The following is a 27,849-nucleotide window of genomic DNA, read 5'->3' on the forward strand; positions in this document are numbered from 1 at the left end:
GACAAAATTAACAATTCATTTTAATACAAGCATAAAAAATATTGATATTAAAATAGCTTTTCCTATGTATTAATTTATACCAAGAGTTTAAAAAATTTAAAGTACTATCCTTACGCACAACTTAATAACTAGTTTAACATGCTTATATTTGTCAATAGTGTCAACAATTTATAAAATATTTACTTTCACAGAAAGTTTCATGTATAAAGATATGCTGCACCAAAACTTTAGAGGGGACAAAAATATTTCTTTTTAAGCTATCTAAATATCATATCTAAAATTTAATGTTAATCAGATCAATAGAATATAAGCAATAAGCAATTATTTACTTTGTAATACTTCAATGCAGACCTATTTTAGAATACGATTTACTAAACGTTTTGCATTTTAGGTACTCAATATAATTCCAATTGTTTTGATGCTTATATCTAAATATGTTGTGCACATGTAAAACCAATCAAAATTAACTAAACCATTTTAACTTTTTCCTGTCTTTTGAATTCTTACTAGTTCGTAATGATTCCGATAGTTCCATTTCATCTATATCTTTATCAACATCTTGCTTCTTATTGTGCAATTTTTTTAATTTCCGCTTCTCTTTCTCTTTTTTCTTTTCCTTCTTTGATAACTTTATAGGACTATTATTTAAGCTTTTTGAAGTCAGATCATCACTTTGTTGCTCTCGTTGGGCTGCATAAAATGACAAAATGAGCATTGGCATGGGAATCAAAAATATATAGTATACCATTATATAGTATATCATCATATTCAATTATTAATCAAATTAGTTTCAATATATTTGTACATACCTGTGTATGATTCTAATCTAGTGCTAATACTGTGATCTTCTTCAACTGCTCGTACTCTATCCATTTCCAGGCAATCTACTACCTCATTACGCATTGAAACCACCTATAGATAGTATAAAATATTGTCAAATATTTATTAGATTTGGGGATTGTGAAAACACGTTTCATTACACCATAATATTATTATTAATATTCAAGTAGATGTATTCAACAATACTATTTTTAGTTGAATGTAACCATACCTCAAGTAATCGAGATATTAACTGTTCCTCAAGTTGTTTATCTGAATCTGTCCTATTTGTTTCAGGTTGCGCCATTAAGCAACGAATTTGGTATTCGAGGTCCGCATGTTCTTCTTCCAATCTTTGTTGGCGTCTCCTAAAACAAACATGAAAAAAAATATCAATAGTTATTATTCCTAATGTAACATCCGAAAAAGTAATGTAATGAATTTTTAAACCTAAAGGGGTGCATGGCATCGTGCTTTAAGGCAAATTGCTGGAACTTTCCCTTATCAATGCGAATCGAATGTTTTCTGAATTATTCAAATCGGTTGATCGGTGTACCCGAAATCGTCGACGAATATTTGTATCCGCACAGACAACCATTATACAACCATTTTTTCTATGGTATGCCAAATAATTCAGAAACCTTTGAAACGTAAAGATATATAAAAATTTTCATTTTCGATTATTTTGCGATTACTATAACTTACCCCACAAGAAGTTTTTAAAACAACTTGTGGCCCTATATTGTTGAATTTCAATTAAGAATTTGATTCCCAATTAAACTTTTTAATAGTTTAAAAATTTCAAATTTGGTTCAGATTTTTGGCAAAAAACTTATTATAATTTAGGACTGGCATCCTTATGAAGTTTCATCAAATTATTATACAATTATATCAATTGTATATATACATACATACAATTATTTTCGAATTGTGCTCTGAAATGATTCAGATAAACTTGAAACGTCGAGGAATAAAATTAGCAAATCGAAGTTTCTAGACAAAACAATACTTTCTTTTTCGAGTATATAATAACTACTAAAAAAAAGATTTATTGAAATCTAGTATGCACAATAGGGTGGGTCTTAAAACGAGAATTTTTGAATTTCATAAGCTTAAATGCTTCCAAATTGATGAAAAAAATTCTTAAAGTTTTAGCTCGTTTTAACTGTTAGATAGTGCGCAATTCAATCAATGCTTCATATGGAAATAGAATAAAAAAATTTTGATAATTTAAAAAATGTTGTTTAGGTATAACTTAGTGAAAATGAATTGAAAGTGGTAATTTGTGTAATTTTTTATTGAAAATTAGACGCTCTACAGCAAAACAGGTTTTTTCATAATTTGTTTTATAGAGCGTCGAATTTGGAATAAAACTCAATCATTTGTTCGCTAAGTTATATCTAAACATTTTTAATTTTTCCATGCTATTTGCATACAAAACTTCGAATTGCGCACTATCTAAAAGCGCAATATTAAGAGCTAAAACTTAGAGGATTTTTTTAATCAATTTTCAAGCATTTGAACCCCTAATAAGGACCACCGGACCACCCTAATGTACCCCAAGTTATTTTTTCGAACTATAGCAAATTGAATTTCAACATATTTAAAGACAAGATTCGGCAAATCTTTACCTAACACTAATCAACACGATTTGTTTCTTCTGGCAAAAACAAAATATTTGGCAATTTATTGATTATAATTTTTTTCCCCTAGTAACACCATATTTAGGCAGTAGGATGTCACTAATGGTTGGTTAAATACAGTGATTCCCAACCTGTTTTAGGCCCCGCCCCACATTGAGGTTTATAAAAACGTTATGCCCCCCCCATACAATTTTTTTCTCCCAGAAAATATGTGAATGATAACTTTTAAGATGAAATCGAAAATTAAACATCATAAGTAAAATTTTGGAACAAGCCAACATAAGGAAATTTCAAACTAATTTCTATTACTGTTTTTTTCGAAATTTATTTAATGCAAAACTCAAGCTAAAACAAAGATTTTATATTAGGTTTTAATCTAAACTTTTTCTTTTTTTCAATAAATTATAACAAATTTCTGTACATATGATTACATTTGGGCATTTGGTTTCAGTTTCTTCATAAAGCCATTTCTTAACGAATCTACTTGACATTTTCTTAACTCAGAGCGGAATTATATCTTAATTTTATATATTTTTTTGTTAAATCTTTTTTAGTTATCAGATTGATAGTTATCGTTGGCAACTAAGTAAGTGCGCATTTTCGTTCAAGTGTTTTAAATCAGATGATTTGTGGTCAGGAACATTTGGTGGATGTGGAGAAAAATTTTCAGGCTTTCTACGTAGATGAAATTTAAAAAAAAATTCTCGTTAAACTAGATAATATTGTCTGTAAAATGACGATAAAGAAAAAAATCAAAAATTGACAAAATGACGGCGTTTTTAAAAAAATAGTCGAATTTTACCCAAAATTTTGGTCGTTTTTGGACTGCCAAAATTCGATTTTTGATCCGATCAAAAAATCGATAGTTCATTTTACGGAGAACTATATATAGAGTCTTGTCACTGACCAAAGCATTTATGCCAAGCAGTCAGAAATTTGATGTACCTCTTTTTTGGTAATTTTCGTAAATTGGAATATAGAGTTTAAAATAATTAGTGAAGGGCTACTGAAACCCAAAGGATTGTTGCATCCCGCAATATTCTCTTTCAAAATGTTGTTAGATTTAAAGGTTGAAAACTAAAACCGTCGCACCCAAACCGGGACACCTTATTATTCTAAATCTAAGAAGCATTTTTTTGTTATATGTTTTACCTATACTATACTACATTACATTAAAATCACCAACATTTTCAAATTGCCCCCATGAAATTACAAATTGCCCCCCCGGTGGATGAATAAAACTAGTTTAAGGGTGATTATGTTCCAACTTACATATACATCAACTGAGCTTGCCTCCTGAATAGTTCATTTTTCTCATTTACAATTTCAAACAACTGAAGCACCAAATCATCTACTTGATCATCTGTCATACTGGCAGTTGCAGTTTCTATGCTTCTTGTTGAATTATCACTAATATCGGCACTCCCTTCGCATTTGAGACGAATCATTTGTTCCAATTTGACTCCTTGCTTTTCCAGACCCTGTTGTTGCAACTCAATGATCTGAAAGATTCAATTGTTTGAATGAATTGTCCACAAGTCGATATTTGTCTTGATATTTAATAATGAAGTTTACCTCCAATTCATGTTTGATATCTGCGATAGGCAATGGTGTCACACTTCTGCGTATGACAGGCATGGGAGGAGCTGGACCCTTTTTACGCTTCCATTTTCCAGCATTTCTGTCATTATTCAGATGCTTATTGTTTGGCAGACCTATTCGAAAATATCATCAATTAAGTTCATATAATATGCAATATATATTAAGTTATATTTATTTATCTATTTAATTATTCACTTAACGCCCATGGCAATGATACATTATAATTTCATGTTTAAATGTACAAGTTATAAACTAAAGATAATATATGAAGTAATTAGAGTATTTAAGAGATCATAGACAGCTTTTAAAATAAATACTTAACAATTAATATAAACTACAAGTATATTAAGTAAATTTAATTAACTTAATTTATGTAATAATGGAAACTGTATTAAAGTTTCCATATCAAATTTGTAATTAAACTTGTTAAATTTAAAATTAGTTCATAACATTAATTGATCAAAAGTCTTGTGAATGAATTTGGGTAAGATTTATTAAAATATTTGAATAACTTTTATATGGCAGCAAATACTTGCATCATACAGCATACAATGTAATCGTTAAATATTTAGTGTTCGAGCAATTTGGTATTTAACATATTGTACATGGAAACAGGATTAAAATTATGACTAAAAAATATTGTAGATAATAATATAGATTATAAAAACTATAAAAATTATAAATATTGCAAAATATATAATCAGTAAAAATGCTGTTAAGATTCATAATTCCAATGAAATTTTTTAAAATTCCAATCAGATTAAAAAAGTTCTAAAATTAAAATAAAAAAGTCCAATAGAATTTTTTTTTTAGAAAATTCAATATATTTTTATAATTTTGAAAGTTTTTGTTCAATAATTTTAACAGATATTTCTATATTCCAATAAAAATTATATAAATAGTGTAAAATATATAAATAGAAAATTCTAATAGGTTTTTTTAATAATTCTCATTAAATTTTTAAAATTTTCAATTAGATTCAAAAATTTATTTAAATGGATTTTTTAATAAGTTCAATGGGATTTTTTTAAGGAACTCCAATATTTTTTTATTACTAATAAATAATATATAAACTTAATAATATTCATTTAGTTGTTGTATTTAAAAATATCTAGCTTTTAAAAATAATTTTTACTCCTAAAACATTTTATAAAACACCGATTATATTTCGTTATACCGACATTATTTTGTTCATTACATGATTTTCGTTAAAATCATGTTTTTTGAGATATTTGCAAAAAAAGCGAAGAAAAACGCCAAAAATATATGAATTTTTAGTAACCGGTAACTTATAATTATATATAATTATAATTACTAAAAGTAATACTTTTTCGTATTTTTTTTTCTGAAAGACATTTTTTTCTTATAATTAGTTCTATCGATATCCGACGATATTTTGAAAAACTAAAATCATACAACTAAAAAGGGGTCATCCCTCGGGGGGTGGTGGCGGTGTCCAAATTGTTTTCACTTTTGAACTTGAGGGTAAGATGAACCTAATTCCAAAATTTCATGCAAATCGGAGCACAGTAAAAAAAATCTAATATTTTAATGTCCTTTGATTCATCCTTGACTCAAAATTTAATTCTTTACGTTGTGATTATTCATAAATAAATAGAAATAAATTACCATCACAGCTCTTCCTAGTTCGATTATTTTCCTCCTTATCGCTTTTAAGTTTCTCCCATTCACTGGCTGAAGAAATTTTCACATTGGAAATGTCGCATTTTGCAAGTGAAAAATTATTTTTTAATTCAGCTTCTTCCTCAAACATAGGAGTCGATGTAAGGACTTTATTATTGGGAGATTGAACCTGCGTAAAAAATATCACGATAAAATATACACAAAAGTAATATTCATATCTTATATAATATTTAATAAGTTAAGATTCAATTTGGTAATATAAATAATTAGTTTTTAATTGTTGATGTAAGGCTTAATTTATAAGTTAAATTTTTAAAAATTTCTTTACTGAAAGCTTCGATATCCAAATTATTTTTGTTGTTATTTAACTATATTCATATAACAAGTGATTTAAGTGTAATCATATGTTTTTCCATCCTGACTAGTAAATAATAAGTTCAGAAAAAAAATTATATGAATCTACTGAAAAATTTTCAAATTTTAGAGAAGTCGTGTTATAGTATTTTAGTTCAAGTTATAGTAACATTTTTTTGAGATCATAGTATTCATTAGGGTTTGTCGGTATTCAAAACCGGTTTTTAATGAAAATTATGGAATTCGAAAACCGGTTTTTTTAGTAGAAAGTCGGTTTTCACTGTACAAATAGAAAATGACAAGCATAGCCAATTATAAAAGATAGATGCGAGCGTTTTTATTTTTGAAATCATATCGGTTCAATAGCATTTGGAACCTTATCAGTCTATGGTTTCTAGAAAGGTTTTGTGTTATATTTTGCCTAAGGTATAAATTTAGATTTTTATACCAGTGTATATATTAATTTAAATAAGTATGGCTTCTTGAAGAAGTAACTTTCTCTACTCAAACTAAAAAAAGAGCTTTTAGCCCTTGAAGCCACAAATAAAAGAACAAAAAACTTAGAATTTTTATCTCAGGCTTTAAAAACAATTAAGCCTAGTTCGGTCACAAGTAAGAGAGTATTTTCTGTTGTGGGAAATTTTGTAATCAAACAAAGGACACGTTTAAGTAACAAAACAATAGACGTCCTCAGATTTTTTAAATCATATTTTAAAAAATGATTAGAATTTTTAAAATTAATTAAAGTTGATATTAACAAGTAAGCAATAATATGTATCTAAATTTTTTTTTTATTTTAATAAATGTTTTTTGTTTAAAAATGTATTTTTATTTATTCGGAAACTTTCCTTTCACTATCATAAGCAATGATGCATAACGAATAATTGTTTTCAAAGTTATTTGATCCAGATAAACTATTATTTTTTGTTCTACTAATTAAAATTAAAATAATTTTGTTTACTATCCATAAAATTGAACAATAAATAAATTCAGCCAAATACTGCTACCAGTTTTCTGGTAAAATTAAAATTCAAAAACCGGTTTTCTGAAATGTCGGATTTTGTATAAACCCTAGAATTCATAGTATTCATAATATTTTTACTGCAATTGAGTGACTACGGATAGTAGTTATAGGATCAAAACTCCTGATCATATTTTTGTATGTAATACCCCATTCTTCAAAATTTTGATTAAAGTTTCAATACTTACTACTACTGCTACAGGTGGTAAAGGCGCTGGCCTTGCTTTTCTTGCAGCAGGTTTTGATGGAGAAGATTGAACCTGGAAAATATACAAGAAATGATAAAAATAATTGTATAGATTGAACTTAGTTTCTAATGTAGAATAAATAAACTTAAATATACTGGTGTAATATATAATTGATATTTATTAGAAATATAAATTGGCATTTATTATAACGGGAAAACGATGTCAATTTCGTAAATTAGTCATTTATTCAACAACTAAAAATTGTAAGTGGATTAGAAGTAGCGCTCTATTACTTTACAGAATAGACTAATGACTTTATTTATTATTAATTTACGGCAAGATAAATAATTACGCCAGGAAACATTAAACCAATATTATTTCTATAGTGTTAATTTTTTTTTTATTAATTTATAAAGTGTATGTATATATAAGAAAGTGATTCTTAAAAATGACTTACTGGAGGTTGAGGAGCTGGCTGCTTTTTCCTCTTGCTTGGACTTGGACTAGATTGTATATTTTTAAAGCCATTATGTGAATTTTCAGATGTCTTGAGAACTCTTGGACTTGCCTTAGGAACGGATGTCAATGATCTAAAAATAGGATATTTATATAAAATTCAGTCCAGAAAGTTGTTCTAAGTATATTTGCTTTACATTGATTTCAATATGAAATATGAACAACCTTTAAAGGGTCTAGAACAACCCTTAAAGGGAACCAGAAAGTCTAGTCTAGAATTAGAGGAAAGACGTTTTATTTTGTTAGATATGTTGGAGATATAGCTTTTTGACCATAATAATGCTTCACTAATTCATTCTTCCACGAAACTTCAAATACCTTCTTATGGAAACTGTCTTGTATACGATACTCACGATTTCCCAACTTTTACTGGTTGCGACCGATTTACTTGAATTTTTTTTACAGAGTTTTTTTTATAGATCTTTCTTTCATAGGAAGAACGTACAAATTCCGATTTTTTAATATTTAAAAATAAATTGAGAATATCAAAGAGCTGACATTTTTTTCAGACAGTAGGTTCATTATGAAAAAACATGCCCGTAGTTCATACAATAGCTACATTATTTTATAATAATAAATACATATTTTCCTTCAGATTATTTGGACGGCTAAAATCATGGATATAGGCCGGTGCCAATTTTTTGAGATTCTACACATTTCCACTTTCTAGTATTATGACTATAACTTCATGACTTATTTTTACTTTTATTGTTTGCCTTTTACGGCTTGTCAGAAATGGCATAAGATTCATCGATCTAGACTAAAATACCACCTTCAATTTAAAATTACTAAATAGTGTGACAACTAAATTGTTTTGAACTCATTTCACGCAACACTTGACAAATGTAGTAAAGCGTACAAATATTTATGTAATTATTTGCTCAAGTAATGTAGAGAAATTGTTATAACACTTTACTCGTAATGAAATAAATAAAAAAGACAATTTAGAACTTGTTCCGCAACGGGAAAAGCAGAAGGAACAACCGACAAAGTAATAAATAATAATAGTTAGTGGAATGAAATGGGTCTAAAAATTAGGATAAAATGTCAAGAATAATAAGACCCTTGAGAGTAACAAATATTTATTAATAAACAGGCTAAACGACTATGGAGAGCTAAATTTTATGATACTAAAGTTGAATAACATTAAATTAATCCAAAAGGTTCGAAAGGCAAGTATGATTTGTTTCAAAGGCGAAGGAAAAGCATATTTATTGATGAAGCAAAAAATTAATAAAACGTTTTATGTACAAGCGAATTAATGATTGATAATGATAACAGTACGCAACAAATTTTATTGTTTTATTGATAAATTTTTCCACTTTAATTTAATACCGACTAGACAGATATTCATTCAAAAAAGGGATTTGGAACTTCTTTCGTAAATGCATTAAATTAAAACTTATCAAAAAAATTATTCGTTTCCGGATCTAAGTTTTCTATGATAAAAATAAATGAAAGTGAATTTTAATATAGGTTTCTGACATACTAAAAATTAATTGGTTTTGTCGTCTTCATTTGTTACATCATGTAGAAGATGCTTTTCCCAAACATTTGGTAATAACAAGTTAGCTGACTTAGTATACTGACAGTAGAGCAAATATCGGTTATAAAATATCGGTTTCAAATCATTTGCATAAAATTATTACGTAAAAGTGACGGTTATTATTCCGGAATACTTTTCCTATATAATATTACAACTTGCTTTCAAGTTGTATCTCGACCGGATTGTCTGATGTCAAGCAGCAGTAAAATTTTTCACTTATAAATGTTGATAGCAAAAGGTTTCTAAGTAAAAATAGCCCTTACCCGAAATTGTTGCAGCGATAAAAAATTTACCAGTATTACAGTTATAGTGATAAATTTATTATGTAGAGATAAAACAACCGTTTGGGTTGCCATCTATAGAAAAACATGTTTAAAAAGTCAGCATAAGGCTCACAAAACTCGTTAAGTTGTAATTGGTGTTAAAAACATATATGTAAAAAAGATTTTGAAAAATGTATTCAAATATGCTACTAAAAGCGGAAAAATAAACGGTCTAATAATGGCACATGCATTGGCTTCTTTTCTTTTTTACTCATTACATAAAGTAAGCTATTAATTATATGTATTAATTACATTATTACTACATTACATAGTAAACGAGCAGAAATAAACTTAATTCCGGAGAGCACGTCTATATTTTTCCAACATAAATAAATTACTAAAATTATTTTTCACGTATACATGTTATACTTTGTAATAAATTTAACCAAGATTATTATACTTCGAGATAAATAGAAGATAGACAAAATGCATAAATACGCAAGTCAGTTACTTAAACCTAACAACATGATATTTAGAAAATTAACAATTGGAGCATGAAAATGGATATTTATTCTTCGATGTAAAATTTACCAACATCTATTGAATATGAGGTAATCAGACATAATCAAATGTTTGTTTTGTCTTAGATTTAATTTAATTCATTCTTTTATAATTTACTTGACTGAATTTGAAACCAAAAATGCAACTTTTTAATACATCATTTAGTATCTGGTGAAAAATATGTTTCTCAATGAAAATAGGTATAACTATGTCCAAAAAAATGTGGAAAACAATAAGATCAAAGTTTTACAAAATATGAAGAAATATTATAAAACAAAAAGTAGATAGAACGGAAAGTAGTTAGATAGAACGAAAAACAGAATAAAATTATTGCAAGTGGCCAGAAGCTTTAGCTTCAATAAATAAATTGATAGAAATAAATGTTATTCCCAATATATTAGATTGCTTGTTATGCAAACAATAACAAAACGAAAAACAAATATAATGAGTTAAAACCGAATACAAATTAAAAATATACAGGTGCATAGAAGCTATATCCACAAAAAATAAACGTTTACAATATTTCAAATAGCAATTATAATGTTATTCATAAGATAGTAAATAAAAAAAAGTGACCACAAAAATGATCTAACCTGTGGTGCTCCAGCGAATATTTGAATTTATGTTTCAACATCTTGCAAATTTAATTTTGTCATAAATGTCTTCAGATTATAACACTAAATTTATTCCAAATTCGAAGCACTATTACTGTTTTTGAATAATATGTGAGACCAACAACTTTACTTTAGAATGCACGACTAGCAACTGATATAATATTGGTCTAACAACTTCTGTATTTGCACAGATGGGGATGTGATTGTCTTAAACGCAGAAGAAATGGCTAAAATCACGTCCCGGGAAAGTAGAAAAATTCTATATAAGAGATAAAACAAGCAATTTCAAGTGATAATTGAATTCAATATTGGTTACATTTTATGATTGAAGAAATCAACTCAAGTCGATGATGCACTGATTGCTCAGTGATATCGTAATAATTTTAATCATACTATATTTAACTTGGGGGACGTCCATTAATCACTTGAGCGAGTTTTTAAGGATTTTTGGACCCCCCATCACCCTTAGTGATAATACATGGTGATATTCAAAATTAGCCCCACTCTTCCGCCAAACTCCACGCGTATTTTTAGTTACGTGATAAAACTAGAAATTTTAATTTTTTGATTTTTTTTTAAAATGAATATTTAAAAAAAAAACAGTTAAAAAATATATACGTGATATCTTACTATACCTCTCCCTCTCCCAAAAAACCTCACGTGATTAATCGACTCCCCTTATTAGGTTTACTGAAGACCTATCTGAATTTTCCAAGACTTGTGAGGTTTCAAAATTAACTTTAACCTTTATCGATTGATTAACAAAAATGAAAAAAACATAACTAAATACAGTAGAAGTCCTTTATTCCGGCATTACAAAAGTGCATCTTGAAAGTGTATAGAATTCTAAAAAAATTGAAGCAGTTACAACGTACTAAATGCATTTTAATGAAATATCGACTAATTTGCTAGAATTTTCGCAAAAAATATTTACAATGATCCTCACTCAAAACATGTTTCTAACAATAAGTAAAAATATAATAAAAATGAGTAAATTTTTGGGGAATTTAAGAATGAGACATTTCATAAAATTCGATTTGATCATCTCAAATATCACAAATAGATTTTATATTTATATGAAAATTATGTGCTTGCATATTTGTAAGGAAACATAATATAATAATAGCCAAAAATCGTCGCAATTATAAAGAAAAATAAAAATAAAAATAGATTAAAATTATTAGTGGCTATCAATTATAAGAAATCTAAAACGCGACTAAGAAGAAAGTCTACGTCAAATTATTTTAGAATAAATGAGTTCAAAATGAATTTTCAAAACCATAAGCAAATGATTATGCTCTTAATTATTAAATTGCATTATTGGTTTCATGGTAGATATTTAAAACCATGATTTCCGCACAATTTTTTTTTTTAAAAAACTGATTTTTCAAAATGTTGTCCAAGAATAATATTTTATTTAAATTTTAGCACAACATTGTAATTTATATTAATGTACTGATCGTAAAACTATAAATTGTAATACGAAAATCACATGCACATAAATCAATATCAAAAATATGTATAATAGTTATCAATTTTATTTCAAAGCTTGCAAAATATTAAGAGTCTGTTTAAACGCAACTTTAGCAAATCTTCTATAACTGTTCTGTTACAAAATATTTATAATGCCAATCACCGTAACATAAGTACAAATCAATCCATTATCAATTACTTTATATAAATAAAATCAAATGATTAAGTTTCACTATTGGGTAACATCAATAATCACTTTAATTTTAATCAATTATCGTTTATTATTTTTCTGTATGATGGGTTGTTAAGTGAACACACTGCATTTTGATATTTTTTTTATGAATTCTAAAAATTACAACAAATTAATTAACAAATGCACTAAATTAAATGAAAATTTATCTAGCAACACATTGCCATGACTCAGGCCGTATCACTTTGAGAATAAGTTGGAAAATAAACCGATGAATGAAGCAAAGTTCTGATGAGCTAGGATGGATTTAGTAGGGGCGCTGGTGGAAAATTTTATTGGAAATTTAGAAGTTGAAAAACTAAATTATTTTTGTAATATTAGTAACATGCTTTGGCTGATAATATAGTATCAGAGTATTATAGAAAGTTATTTTGCTGTTAAGATGATTAATATTTGTATTTCAAACAGCAATAACAAATCTAAATTTTGTATAAAGTATGTATACAAAACTATGTATGTAATATATATATATATATATATATATATATATATATATATATAATATGTAATAATGTGTATATATAAAGTATTATGTGCAATAAGTACATAAAGTGACCAAAAAACCATTATAGAGTAGTAAGAGGCATCTCAACATAAAATATTACAATTAGTTTTTGGTAATATCTTTATAATAAGACACTTTATAATAAGATATCAATTGTCATATTACTTAATAAATCACAATTAGAAGATCAAACAATTTCTTCAAATTTCTAAACAATCTTTTCCCATATATAGTTAGCAGTCTCTGCTTAAAAAAAAGTGCAAGCAAATGTAAACCAATGGATTAAAAACAAATTAAATTTACTGTATCTTGTTGCATATTATAAATTAAACAATAAACGATATTCTAAAATTGAAAAAATATTTTGTATTATCTCGATCTAAATATTTATATTTATATTAAATTTGTAAAATGCTAATTGTTCCCGATTTTTATTCTAGACATAAATTGAAAAATTAAACTATATTAAATATAACAAAATTAGTCGCTTTCTAAAATGATTTTGTCATACATTCTGATCGATTTTTTGTCATATTCTAGGAAAGTCAAATTTAGAATATTTATCTTTTCAATTTGAAACTGCAAAACTTGACTCATTTTTCATGTTAAAATTTTAGAACTCCGTCGTTAATGATATATAGATAAATAATTCCCCCATCTCTTCCATGAAATTTTCATTTATGCTATTTAAGTACTGAGTAGTAGTATCTAAATATAGAATTTAACAAAGGATTGTTTTTTAAATATTTAAAAAATTATAGTGTCTGTAGGTACACTAAATATTAAAGATTTACTTGATCATTATAACTGTTTTGTTTGCAGGAGACATCAATAATATCGATATTTAATCACATCACTAATTTTCTCAATTTCTTTACCAAATATTATTACACTAGGTTCCCGTAAAGCAAAATAAAAAAATCCATAATTAAAAGTTGTTATAAAAAATTATCGGAGTCATGTTGACGACATGAAAATGGAAGACTAGTGAGCAGGGATTAAAAAGATATTTTTTTAAATTTGTGTTTTAGTAAATAAGTTTATGCATTATAATTTATAAGATTATAATGAGCATATAATTGGTAAATATAGTTTTTACAACAAGCGGTGACTATTTTGTTAATTTTTCCATAATTTAGAAAACTCACCACTCCAAGGTTCTCTAATAACATAGCTATGAATGTCTTCTCAATCATAAAACAGTTTGAATTTGAATAAGAAATTCAAAAAAAATGTTTCGTTAATTGTAGGACAATTTGGAAATAAACAAATATAAAAGAAAATATGTACATTGTTGGTATTGTACCAAACTGCAACCACTTTTTGGGAATCAATAATAGCAACCCTATAATGACAAATATTGTAGTCATAGAAGTACATGAATATTTTAGCGTAGAAAATATATTTTGATGATCCCGAATTAATATTGATAGTTGACAACTTAATTGTAAATTTATCATCGACCCTTGGAATTTCTTGCAAGTACTATGCATGAAAATAAACTATCCCTCAATGTTTTCTTGAATACATGAAGGTCGTTAGAATCAATCACTATTAGCATAATAATAGAATCCGTTTTAAAACTAAAATAAGTCTGAAACACTTCTAATACTCTTATATTATTACTATTACTTTGATTATATTTAATTCAATGATAATATTTTCTGATAAAAATATAGAGTAAGTTCTACATAGGAGTACCGACCATTCAATGCCAAAAGTGAATGATCCTTAACCGATGATGGAAACGAATGCGTTATTTTTGAAAGTTAATCTCCAATATTTATAAATAGACACCGTTCCTCTCTCTAATACATAATAATGAAACGATGAAAAAACGCTAACATGAGGAAAAGACAATAAGACAATCATCAAAGGTTATTGCCACTCGTTTGCCATATCTGTCGAGGTAAGTCGTAAGTCGTCAGTTGTAAGTGTGAGTAACGGAAATTACGCATACGAATGTACTTACTATGACTATGACACGATTTTAATTATGTAGTGCACACATCCTTCGTACGCAACTAATTACACTGAAAAGGTGAGTGTGAAAAATAACCTGAAAGGTGCATGGTCTGCACGTGGCAAAGCATTTCCAAAATAGTGTCCAAAATTTAGTTAACATAAGCGAAATATTTATGAAATACATTTTTTATATATTAACAGTAATCAAAACTTAACCCTATCGCTACAACCGACATCTATAGACGACATCCACTTGACACACATCCTTCATACGCAACTAATTACACTGAAAAGGCGAGTGTGAAAATATAACCTGGAAGGTGCATGGTCTGCACGTGGCAGAGCATTTCCAAAATAGTGTCCAAAATTTAGTTAACATAAGCGAAATATTTATGAAATATACATTTTTTATATATTAACAGTAATCAAAACTTAACCCTATCGCTACAACCGACATCTATAGACGACATCCACTTGACACACATCCTTCATACGCAACTAATTACACTGAAAAGGTGAGTGTGAAAATATAACCTGGAAGGTGCATGGTTTGCACGTGGCAGAGTATTTTCCAAAATAGTGTCCAAAATTTAGTTAACATAAGCGAAATATTTATGAAATATACATTTTTTATATATTAACAGTAATCAAAACTTAACCCTATCGCTACAACCGACATCTATAGACGACATCCACTTGACACACATCCTTCATACGCAACTAATTACACTGAAAAGGTGAGTGTGAAAATATAACCTGGAAGGTGCATGGTTTGCACGTGGCAGAGTATTTTCCAAAATAGTGTCCAAGATTTAGTTAACATAAGCGAAATATTTATGAAATATACATTTTTTATATATCAACAGTAATCAACACTTAACCCTATCGCTACAACCGACATCTATAGACGACATCCACTTGACAATTTGTACTTATGTACTGATTAAATTTTTGGGACGGCAGGTCAAGCAGTTTCGGAGATCCAATGAAACAAGTTAAATGTCATTAGATGGTCAAAAATGATCATTTGACATATTCAGCTCAAATTATCAGATATTTTATTAAAAAAATTTGGTCTACATTTTTTGTTTACATTTCTAGGGGTTCTGTTACAAAATTTATAATTTTAAACGTTAGACTGCGACGCTAGGCGACGCTTTATAGAAAAATTCCAATTTTTCAAAAAAAAAATCATAATTAGTAATGCATAGTATCGTGCCTTAAGGCAAGATGCTGGACTTCCCGTACCAAAAAAAAAAAATCAATTTTCTTTTAGAACCTGAAAAAATCGATCTTTGAGATTTTTTAATTTTTTAAATAAATTGACCTTTTTAAAAAATTGATGATTTTTTTATACTTTGAAATATTTTGGAAATTTTAAACATTTTTTAAAAGCAATGGCGATACGTTAGCTGTGTAGAATCGAAATATCGAAGCGCGTGGGCGTCGCGTGTAACGGATAAACATTGGTACGGAACCCATAGAAAAGTAAACAAACTTTGTTCTTGTAAGTAAAATATCTATAAAATATAATTTATTGTGCATATGTCTAATGATCATTTTTAACCGCCAAATGGCATTTTTTCACTTTTCTTATTGGATCTCCTTAACTACAAGACCTGCCTTCCAAAAAATTTCATCAGTTCTTTATTTCGTCAATACAAATTGAATGCTTTTTGAATCATACAAATCGAACGCTCCGTTCTCTCAAAAAATCAGTTACCATTTTCGGCACATTTTGTCCAAAATCTTCGAAACGGCTCGATCTGCCTCTGCCAAAAACTAATCAGCACGTCTCCTTATCAATACAAATCGATTGAATTATTCAAATCGGTTGACCTGTGTTCCCGAAATCGCCAACGAAAATTTGTATCCGCAACTCAGACACATACACATACATTCATTTTTTCTAAGGTATGCCAAAATGTTCCGAAGAACTTAAAACGTAAAGATATGCAAAAATGTTTATTTTCTTTTTTCGTTTATTTTGAAAAACGTTTATTTTGTTGTAAGTTAAAAAAATTAATTTTGAATTTATTATAAAAAAATTGTTCATGGTATGGGATGGGTAGGGTAGGTATGGTACTAACAAGACTACAATAAAAACAATATTGTTTTAGATACTGATGTAAATATAAATATTTGTAAGTGTAATTTATTTAAATTAACGAGTAGATTTTAAAATTATATTGCAACGCTGCTGTTTCGCCTAATCATTAGACACAATATATATAGAAAATTGAACACGATGAGGAACAATAAGTATTGAAGAGATTACTCGTTAAATAGTAAAAAAAAAAATAAGACTTTCTTTAGAAAGCAGACTCGTATTAAAAATAAAATTGTAAATTTTTAGTTTTTCAAAATTTTCTCAGAAGAAAAGATGCAAACATCGCAGAAGATTAAAACAAAACTAATATGCTACGTGTCTTAATACAAAAAACTTAAGAAAGCACCCAAAATTCAAATTCTGTAGTCGTTAATTTGAAATTTATAGAAAAAAGACACCAAGACGCAAAAGTGAGAAAGACTAGTGTACAATAATAATAGCCTACAACAAAAATATAAAACCTAAGCAAAAATTTAAATTAATCACTCTTTTCACTCAAATTTTGAATTTCATACCAAAATGATGATTCCATCATATGCGTGTTCAATGGAAGTTTCTAAAGAAACTATAAAGTAAGTATGAAAGTAAAAAGTATAGTAGTGACTTGATTCAAGATATAACAGTTTTCAAATTTAGTAGCTATTACCCATGTGTCATCTTTAATTTTAAAATGAAAGGCATAAATAACAAAATTATAGCATTATTCTGCAAACCATGCAGTAGCAACAAACAGTTAAGTTTAAATCTATATAATTTATTATATAGATATTAATTTATTATAGAGTTATTAAGAATGGCATGTGAAAAAACGTATGACAGTATTTTTTATGGAAGACAATGAGGAATAACATTTAAGTATAAGGTGTGAGACACGATTCAAAAACCGTTTTCATAATAATCACATTTCACTAATTACATTAAAAAAAAGGATAAATAGAGATAACTTGAACTTATTCAATATAATATATATTTTCGAATTTTGAATTAAGAATCGTCAATGGTCTACACGTTGAAATAATTTCATCTTAGAAAAATAATTAATTAATAAAATTAATGAGATTGTCAACTGTAGTTGTATTCTTAAGTGTTGACTTAAGTATATTTTTTACTTTTTTCATTTAGCATGAAAATAAATATCTTGATTGAAGCTTGTGCTCTTAAATTGTGTTCCCAAAACCAAGAAACAGTTTCTATTATTTATGAATAAAAAAAAAAAAAATACAACATAATGAAAAACTAAGAGTAGTCTTAAATCACTTTTATAGATTGAAACTTGTCTACTGTTTATATGTAATATCAATGCGTGATTTTTATAATAACTGATTCTAAATCAACAAACTTTGTCCTCAAAATACTTTATCAAATTGTGTGTCTCCAAACAGAGCACCATATTTTGGATCAACTTCGAACATGATTAAAAACCAAAGTTCAACAACAATCTTATCGTCTTTGAAACATGAAGACATTACACGAGTACTTCATAGGATGCAATATAATATGTTATCAATTTTAATAAATTGATAAAATATTACTAATCCTATTTTAAAATATGTTTTATTATGATTACCTTGGAGCAGGTACCGGCATTTCATTTTCTTCATCACTCGAAGGCATTTCTCCATCAGACCAGAATGGATTATCAGCAGGAATCTTTCGCCTAAAATATTAAAACAATATATAAATATAAATATATATTGACTTCACTGCATATATATTGTGCACATATCTTCATTTATTGAGTTTATTTTTACCTTTGATGAGGTTTCACAGTGTTTGTATTTTGATTAGCAATGTTGGTTGCCGGTTCAGTTATATCATCCTTATTTCCCACTAAGTCTTCAAAGAATGGATTACTTATATCTGAAATATAGAGATCGGTGATATATGAACTATATATTTTATTTTAGAAGCTAAAATATATTTTAGATAGAATGTACTATTTCTAAAAATTTATATATATAATTTTGTAAAATGGATGGTGTCGAAGATATAAATTTAAGCATCTCATAAAAACAACAAATCATTTTAAATATAAACCAAATTGATTAAATAGCTAGAGATGCATTTTAGTATGATAATCTCAAAATAATCATTAACTTATATAATTTATATAAAAAACATGATACTTAAATTACTGTTATTTAAGTTAGGAAAACAGTTTTTAATTGGTATTTAACACGTAACTGTTCAATAAACTACATATATTTATCAAAATTTTTATGTATAAAAAATTAAGCATTTAACTAGAGTTGGTATATAAAAACTATAATATCTTAGGTAAGCCAATTCATGGAGTAAACTAAATTTACAAATATTTACTATATACAGTAGAAAAATGAGGCCATAAAGAATTACCAATTTTTAATTATTGGAAAATTATTTTGGTTAAACAATGTATGAAAAGTATTTAACAAAAAAAAATTTGTAGTATGCATTCATGATAAATGCCTGATTTTTTAATAGTCTTGCAAAAATAAAGTGATTACCTAAATCAGATGTATTTTCATCTTCTCCAAATGGATTTAGTTCCTCTGGATACTCTTCTTCATTATTTAAATCATCGTCGATTTTGAAGTTCTCTCCATCCAGTTTTTCTACAGCTCCATCATTGCCAGATTTGTTGGATGCATTTTCTAAACTGACTTTCAAGTCAGAAGTTTCATTTACTACTTCTACTTCATCCAACATATTTGACGAAACCAACTTATCATCAGTATTCTTAGATATTTCTAAGCCATTGGGCAAAGCAACTTCTGCATTGGATAAAGAAACATCTGCATTGGATAAAGAAACATCTGCATTGGACAAAGAAACTTCTGCATCGTTTTTCAGCTCACTTTCGTTTATTGTACTTGCAGTAAAAATATTAGGTTCAATAGAAAATTGATCTGATGGAAGGGTTTTAAGAACACTTGTTTCCTGCGGAATTACAAAACTATCATCTAAACCAAAGCTTTTATTGTCTTTTCTCAAGATGGAATCATTTTCTATAGAATTCAAAGTTGATACAAATCTGCCACCTTCGTTCTCATCCTTGGACTGAAGGGATAAAGAATTGTTAGATGAAATATTAGTGTTAGAATTATCATCAAAACTAGAACTAGAAATGGTAATTGGTTTGCTACAAGAACTAGATACTGTAAGAACAGAATCATTATTTGATGCTAATTTTGACTGATCTGAAGTAACAGAAATGTCTGTATTTGGTTCACTTGAAACATTTAAGTCTTCTGAGATTGTACTTTTTGAAACTTCCTTTGAAGCTTCACTAACACTGTCCTCACTAACCACATCACTTTCAGTACTCACATTAGATGCAATCAAAGCATTGTTCATAAATTGATAATTAGAAGAATCACTTGCACTTTTGCCAGATACACCAGATGCACTAAGCATGTTATTTTCGAAAAACTTCAGGCGATCTGAAACAACTGAGCGTCTTACATTCGGTATATTGTCCAAATCTTCACCAGAGCTGGGATCACTGTCTGAAATTTCTATAACATTGATCTCAACATTTTGTTGAATATTTTGGGTCTCTTCGGCTAATATATCACTATGTTGAGATTTACCGGTAAAGTCCGAGTTGTTTTCGGAATTAGCAAATGATTCACAAAATTCGCAACAGTACTCGCCGCTTTCGCATTCGTAATAATCACATGAGTCCGGGTTGAGCTGAGCCCCACATCTGGCACAAGAGAAACATGTTCGGTGAAAGATTTTTGATTCTACCAATATTCTTTCAGCCAAAAACACTGGATTCTTGCATGCAGAACATTTGTCTCTTCTCGGAATATAAGCGGGCCTTAAAGGTTTTGAATTGTCGTCGACTTGCATCTGAAATAAGGCAAAAAGAATTAAATTTGTTGCAGTCGGAAAATTGATTAAATTAATTTTGCTGCCTTGACTTGAAAGCATCTCAACGTTTGTGTGCAAAGAAAGTAGTATCATCAGAAAAAGAAATTGTCATTCGAACGTACTGTTCCTAATAGGTTAAAAAAACAAAGCATGTCAAACGTGAAATGATTTCCATTACAATAAAACTTTGATAAGATATATACAAAGTGTTATTGGTTGTTATATACAGTTTAGAAATACGGTCTGTGATAATACAAATAAGTTTATAGTCCAGTCATAAGTTCACCTGGGAATTCGAGATACCCAGCTGTAAATAATTGTATATTGACACCTAAAAGTTGTCTCAAAACCTACATATGGTAGGGTGTACGCAACATATGTAAGTTGAGACAACTTTAAAATACAAGTGTTTTAACGTTTACACCTTGGTATTCCGAATTCCGAGATTCTTACCTAATTTAAGCTTAAATGACTGGACTATTACAATAAAACAATTATTACTATTTTTAACTTGGTTTAATTCTTTAAACAGAAAAATTTAGAAACACGTAAAATCATCTCACCTCAGTTAATACTAAAATAAAAACATTAATATTCTGGACCAAATAGTAGAAGTAATTTAAATGTGATCCATCGGAGTCTTTGAAATTACTGAGAAATTATCTTGCCTTTGGTCAGAACGATAAATGGCAGTAACTTTCAACTACTGTGCCCAAATGTTAAAAACGGCAACAAGAGCAATTTGGTATGTTGTTTTATATTTGTACAAAAAGTAAGATTATTATATAATTTTTGCTATAGTTGTACGTTACTTTTACATTTATCTACTAGTACAAATTACATTGCAATTTTAATTTCTTAAGAAAGTTGAAACCAGATCAGTTTCAAGTCACTAAATTGCTTCCAATAAGAAAGTTTATTATTGTTTAAGTGGCTAATGCATTGATATGAAATTCGCACTTAAAATAAAATTAGAAAAGTGCAATTAATTTTATATTAATTATTTTTGATTTACTGTGAAGTTTAAAAGTAGTAAGTAGCAATTATATTGAGAATTATCAGAGGTGAAATTGGACTTTCATATAACGATTTTATTACATGCTTAATTTAGTGCAGTTGAATTAGAATAGACATGCAATTGGATTTATTCGACAGTGGTCTCAAATAAACAGAATATGTAGAATATCTTAAACATCATTACTGACTAATTATAATAATATCTAATATATATCTAATAGATTGTGATATGGTAATCGAATTTTTATTTGAAAATCTGCATTAAAAAATCAAAAAAATAGTCTTTGTAAAACTGAAAGCGTATTGAACAAATCTATTTTATAGAATAAAAAATAGATAAAATTGTTACTGTATAGTTGTGCAATAAATATTAATATTTATTACAGCGCCGAACAAAAATTAGCTTAATTGCTTAAAAATTTGTTTAAAAATAATTTGCTTAAAAACAAATCTCAAAGGCAGATTAGTCGGAATCTGGTTACGAGTTAGTAATTAGTCACTTGATTTTAATCATATTCTAGGTTAAAATCTTTTGTTATAATTATTAGTATATGCTCTGCTGAATTACCAAAAATTTTCAGTCTCAGGTAAGAACAATTTTAATTTACTAGTATAAGAGAGTGTAAGAGATCTATACTAAAAGTGTAAAATATTAAAATTTGAGTCCTGTTTCATAAAAGTGAAAATTAATTTCAGTGTATCATGCACAACTACCTTTTCCCATTACAAATAGAATCAAATTAACCCCCAGTGCGTAAAGCATTCAAACTACAAGAACATAAAAATTTACCTTTGTGAGTCTATGGATTCTTTGTAGCAAAATAAATAATTGTCGATCAGTTTTAATGGTAAATCTTAGATTTGTTATAACTATACTTTAAAAATATGCTTATTGATAATGAGTTCGATGTATTGACGGCTTTCAGCAGAATATCTCAGGTTTGTACAGGCCAACGGTAACATCGATATTTGCAGAGTTTGAATCTTGTTCCTGATACACGAACAACATGAAAAATACACATGAACATATAGTAGACGTCACATATGAGATGATACATGATAAAGTATAATACATTTACTAAATACTTCATTATAAGTAACAGTAAAATATAATACGGTGATGATAGCGAGGTAAAGATCAAGTTTAAGGTGAAGAACTCTATATATTGTGGTGGTATTCACCCCTTTGTAATAATTATAAATAATATTATAAATTACTATATAACGATCAAAATACAAACTACGCAGTTCTAATGCTTACTCATGCTGTTACATTGTATCAACACGTGCTTAGAAATAACGGCTTTCTAACCGCAAAACTACAAACTGCGCCTCAAAAACTAAGTAAAGCGTAGATTTGCACTAGGAAGTGACATTGAACAACGATTACAATGTCGAATATAAGCAGGCACATAAATACCAAGCGATGATGCATTTATGTCAGTCGTCATCAAGTTTTCAATAGGTTCACATCAATATAGTGCATATCAAAATATAGTCAGTCATCATCAAGTTTTCAATAGGTTCACATCATTAATAGTTCATATCAATATGAGTCAGTAATAATCTAGTAATCAATGGAGTTATATTTAAGTTTAGTTGTTCAAGTTATATGCAAAGCGTACAAGAATCATGAAATAAACAAAAACATCAAACGTCTTCAATCTGTTTCACTGATTCGCTCAATATATATGGCCCAATTCAATTTTCAGAAATCTCTTAATTTAATAACTTTTTAGAGCTGATGCACTAAGCACAATTTCATTGCTCTATATTTACAATAAAAATAACTATTGGATCATCAAATGATCAATAATGTGAGCAACGTCAAAATACTAAATCAACAGCAAGAATGATGTGAAGGATCAATTAATTACCCTCAAAATGAATCTGAGCAGATGATAAATTTTATGAAATTATAAATATGGAAACAGCATCACAAGGAAAAACAATATCCAAAACAGTAAGCATTTTTGTACATTTTTGTATAATATATAGTAATAAAAATAAATTGAAAATAGCAAAATATGATGGACATCACTATCATGATTCACACCAGAGATCGGCAACTCATGAACTCCACATGTCAATGGCGATATTACATTGTAAATGACCCAGTTTAATATGATAAATAAGGAAGGAGATTAAATGAATGACTAATTCATATCTTAGGATAATTTATTAACAAGTAAAAATGTGTATATTTACACATTATGTTTTCTGTGTACAGCAAACAGAACTACGTGATCTATGGGCTGTGATGTAATTCCTTAACCTAGTAAACTCTTTTCCCTTCTTAAAAGATTTATTTTATTATACTGCCACACAGTCCCATGGAAAGTCATTTCCATTTAAGATCCTGTTTTAGATCTATTCAAGGAAGAACTGATATCAATATTACTTGATATCAACGTGTACGAAGTGGGCATCTAACCTTGATCCTGTGGTGGCAAAACCAAGGCTGTCATAGAGTCCAGGTTAAAAACGGAAAACTTATAAATGGAGAAGATATTTTATTTGCGATGTCAGCTTTGGGATTTATGTAGAACCCTTAAAATTGTATCTCCAAAAATATTGAGAGGCATGTATTACAGAGACATGATAGACACCATTAAGATTATCTATTGAACTTAGAATGAAAATTTACATTTGATGTTCTATTTTAGTCTGCAAAATGAGAAAAAAGTTATCCAAGATATTAATTATGATGATAGTGCTTCTGAAGATTATGATAAATTGCTAATAATATATTTCAATATTATTAGCCTTTCAATATTTGTAAATTCAGATGGAAATAGTTTAAAAAATAATCTTTAATTATTTTAGCAGATTTTGGAATGTAATACACGTCCGTGGCTCTCCATCTAGTAATATGTAAAATAAGTTATATAATATTAAGTCTTCTTAGAAGATAGCAACGCCATTCTATTAAATGTATGTCAAGAACAAATTATCAGATTGGGGTCGTCGAGGATTACGTAACATTAGGAGGGCTGCTTTTTGATCACTTTCAGTATACTTCGAATACCATTTCTTAGAAACCATATAAAAGACCATATAAAAGCCCAAGTAATTATATCATGTCAATATTAAAATTTGTTACATTACAATTTACTAATGATTAAGGAATTGTATTGCTTTACAAAACAAGTGTAGTTAAAGTGTACAATTCAAGCACATAGTTTGAAGAAAGAAGAAGAAGGTATGGATACTAAATAAATAACCCGGTTAATTCAAAAATCCATTGGATATTTAGAATCCTAAAGAATTTAGAAATCATTGCATAAAATAAAAATAGAAATTTTCAATTTAGTTTGTAGGAATTTTTCCGATTGCTAAATAAATATTTGATTCATTTATTATTGAATCAATTATTCATATAAAATTCCAATACGTTACAACAACAATGATTATATTTTCTAATTAAATATTTAGGTTTTAAATTGGTCGGCAAGGAGGCAATGCATTGAACACAACAAAATGATCTGAATAATTAATGAAAAATTATATGTTCGCTAATTTTTTTTAATTTCAGTAGGATTTAATTTTGAAGAACAATTGAAGAACTGATTATATATTTTATAGCATTTAGCTATAAAAGGTATTAATAATGTAACAAAATAAATTTGCAATTGGAATAATTGAAGTAAACTAATTTTTAGTTGCAAATATTTAAACTTGAACTAATTTGTTATTTTAATTTAAATAAAATAAATACGTTTATTAGAAGCATATTTAAATATTAATTGAAATTTATCAAAATTAATATGTATTTATCCGTGGATCAACCCTTAAAACAGCAATTTGCAACCAGTTGCAAGAGAAGTTATGCAATTATTTCTAAAATAGCTAATTTGGATTATAAACCAATAAGTGGTAAAATCGTGCTAAAAAAAGATTACATATTATAATTATCAGTTGAATTTTTATGATATTAAATCGTTAGAAAAAATATGGAGGCATAATATTTAGAAAATAAGGGAGTTTTTATAAAGGTTGGAAACCACTGCCTCAAGAGATGAATATAGGAATAATTATTAGAAATAGGAAAATTAACAGAAATGGTATGTTTTAGTCCCATACAGTATAAGAAAATTTTTAAATTATTTAGCATTGATTTGCTAATATAAAAAAGTAACTTTGTACAAAGATTGACGAAATAAAAATCCACAAAAAAGATCAATGAGATTTTTACAACAAAACAAAAACGTGTTTATATATCAAACATTTGCACAAAACCCTTGTGAATCGCCTTCTTGTATGTGAACTTCTATAGAACTTATGATATGGAAATATAATAAAAATAATGGGTAGAATTACCCTAAGACAGGTCCATGAGATGAGTTAAACTCCAACTCGATTCAGAGAATAGTGTGAGAGATACCCCATTGTCCGAAATGGGTTATTTTTAATTGGAAACATATTTGACTATATTTTCAAGTGAACATCGATACTGCATGACATCAGGTTGACCAGAGCGGGGTTCGAACTTACGACCTCGTCCACAGGAGTCCGTAATATATATAATAAGTAAATCAAAATATGTTACATATTAACCCTTTCCACTCGCGAATTCTGAGATTTATATGAATTTTGCCGTCGGAACGGCGGCATACGAGTCGAAAGTGTTAATTTATTTAATTTTGATAACTCAAAGACCTTGGTAATTTAAGAAGCAGACGATTTAAAATATTGAATGTAAGAAATAAAAATTTCAGTGCATAAAAATGCATTTCATTCGCAACAAATGGCTCGTGCAGAATGACTCACAATCTAAGCAATTAATACAATCAGATTTTGCAGTTACCAATTGTTTTACGTATATTTTATTACAGATTGTTATTTAGTTGTTTTTTTATCGAAAAGAAAAATACATGCACACAAATATATTCACAAACAATGCCAGTTTCGATCGGCACACACCTGACTACAAGCACACCATCCATCCATTGAAATTCTAACGAGAATCGTGTTTTGAATAACAAAAAGCAATTTTAAAAGAGGACAATTGTTTATTCAAACAATTGTACGCGGAACTATTTACCTACACACCTGTAAACCTTATGCAAGTATATGCATATAGAAATAAAAAGCGACGAGGCCTCATTTCGTTTGTAATTTTTATTTTATATACTATTTTACGTTAGTGGACAAAATATCTAAGTGGTTTTAAATTGGAGAAACCAAGATGACTGTGCACAAATAAGAATCGATATTATTGTACAAAGGCAGTTTCAATGTCAGAACGCAAAATAATACATATTTTTAATATATTGGTGGTGCATGGCATCGTGCCTTAAGGCAAATTGCTGGACTTTCCATACCAAATTTTTTTTTTTTTTGAAAACGATTCAATTTTCTTTTAGAACTCTGAAAAAAATCGATTTGTTATATTTAAAATATTTAAAAAGAATGACCTTTCTGATTTTTGAATTTGATTTTCTTATTCTTTGAAATATTTTGGAAATTTTGAACTTTTTTGCAAGCAATCGCGATACGTTAGCTGATAATCGCGATAGATAAGCATAAAAAATTGTTTTAGATTTTTTTGCCTATATCTACGTGAAGTTAAAAAAATAGTAAATATTTGAACTTTTATTTTACTGTAATGTTGAAGAAAACAGTTGCGACTAATCTAATTAAATCAAAATATAACAGTAGAGTCATATTTAAAATATGACATGAATATATCGATAAAAAAACTAGTAATTTAATAGTGTTAAGTACGCATTGTAATTGTATGTTCCATATAATAATTGGTTTACTAAAATAACAAAATGCACCAGGAACACTAATAAGCACACGTAACATTTATAACTGTTTACTGTAATGATTATATTTCATGTACATTAATGATATATATGGATAAGATTTCTCGTCTACGATTTCGGGCGCACCGT

The 27,849-nt window shown here is 27.9% G+C and overlaps 2 protein-coding genes across 3 annotated transcripts in view; both read right to left on the reverse strand.

Moving 5' to 3' along the window:
- Positions 1-216: 216 nt before the first annotated feature.
- Positions 217-27,849, reverse strand: part of LOC113382912 (MICAL-like protein 1) — a 34,957-nt gene continuing 7,324 nt past the window's right edge. Inside the window, exons 2-13 of one of the 2 annotated variants that reach the window (XM_026621160.1) lie at positions 22,740-22,940; positions 19,561-20,911; positions 18,826-18,934; positions 18,642-18,731; positions 7,729-7,861; positions 7,272-7,343; positions 5,694-5,877; positions 4,038-4,177; positions 3,735-3,964; positions 1,052-1,187; positions 810-912; positions 218-690 (exon numbers count right to left, since the gene is read on the reverse strand). In XM_026621160.1, the coding sequence (XP_026476945.1) occupies positions 464-690; positions 810-912; positions 1,052-1,187; positions 3,735-3,964; positions 4,038-4,177; positions 5,694-5,877; positions 7,272-7,343; positions 7,729-7,861; positions 18,642-18,731; positions 18,826-18,934; positions 19,561-20,911 (2,775 nt within the window). In that variant the 5' untranslated portion in view covers positions 22,740-22,940 and the 3' untranslated portion in view covers positions 218-463. Of the gene's footprint in view, positions 691-809; positions 913-1,051; positions 1,188-3,734; positions 3,965-4,037; positions 4,178-5,693; positions 5,878-7,271; positions 7,344-7,728; positions 7,862-18,641; positions 18,732-18,825; positions 18,935-19,560; positions 20,912-22,739; positions 22,941-27,849 lie in introns of both variants that reach the window. The other variant, XM_026621161.1, reaches the window with a different exon arrangement.
- The window catches only part of LOC113383569 (MICAL-like protein 2), a 39,792-nt gene continuing 34,814 nt past the window's right edge, over positions 22,872-27,849 (reverse strand). Inside the window, exon 4 of the mRNA XM_026621825.1 lies at positions 22,872-22,940. Within this exon, the coding sequence (XP_026477610.1) occupies positions 22,872-22,940 (69 nt within the window). The remainder of the gene's footprint in view (positions 22,941-27,849) is intronic.

Source organism: Ctenocephalides felis, unplaced genomic scaffold, assembly GCF_003426905.1.
Source record: "Ctenocephalides felis isolate EL2017-DRISC unplaced genomic scaffold, ASM342690v1 CF-g0.4_SCAFFOLD_03570, whole genome shotgun sequence".
In the NCBI taxonomy this organism is placed as follows: domain Eukaryota; kingdom Metazoa; phylum Arthropoda; class Insecta; order Siphonaptera; family Pulicidae; genus Ctenocephalides; species Ctenocephalides felis.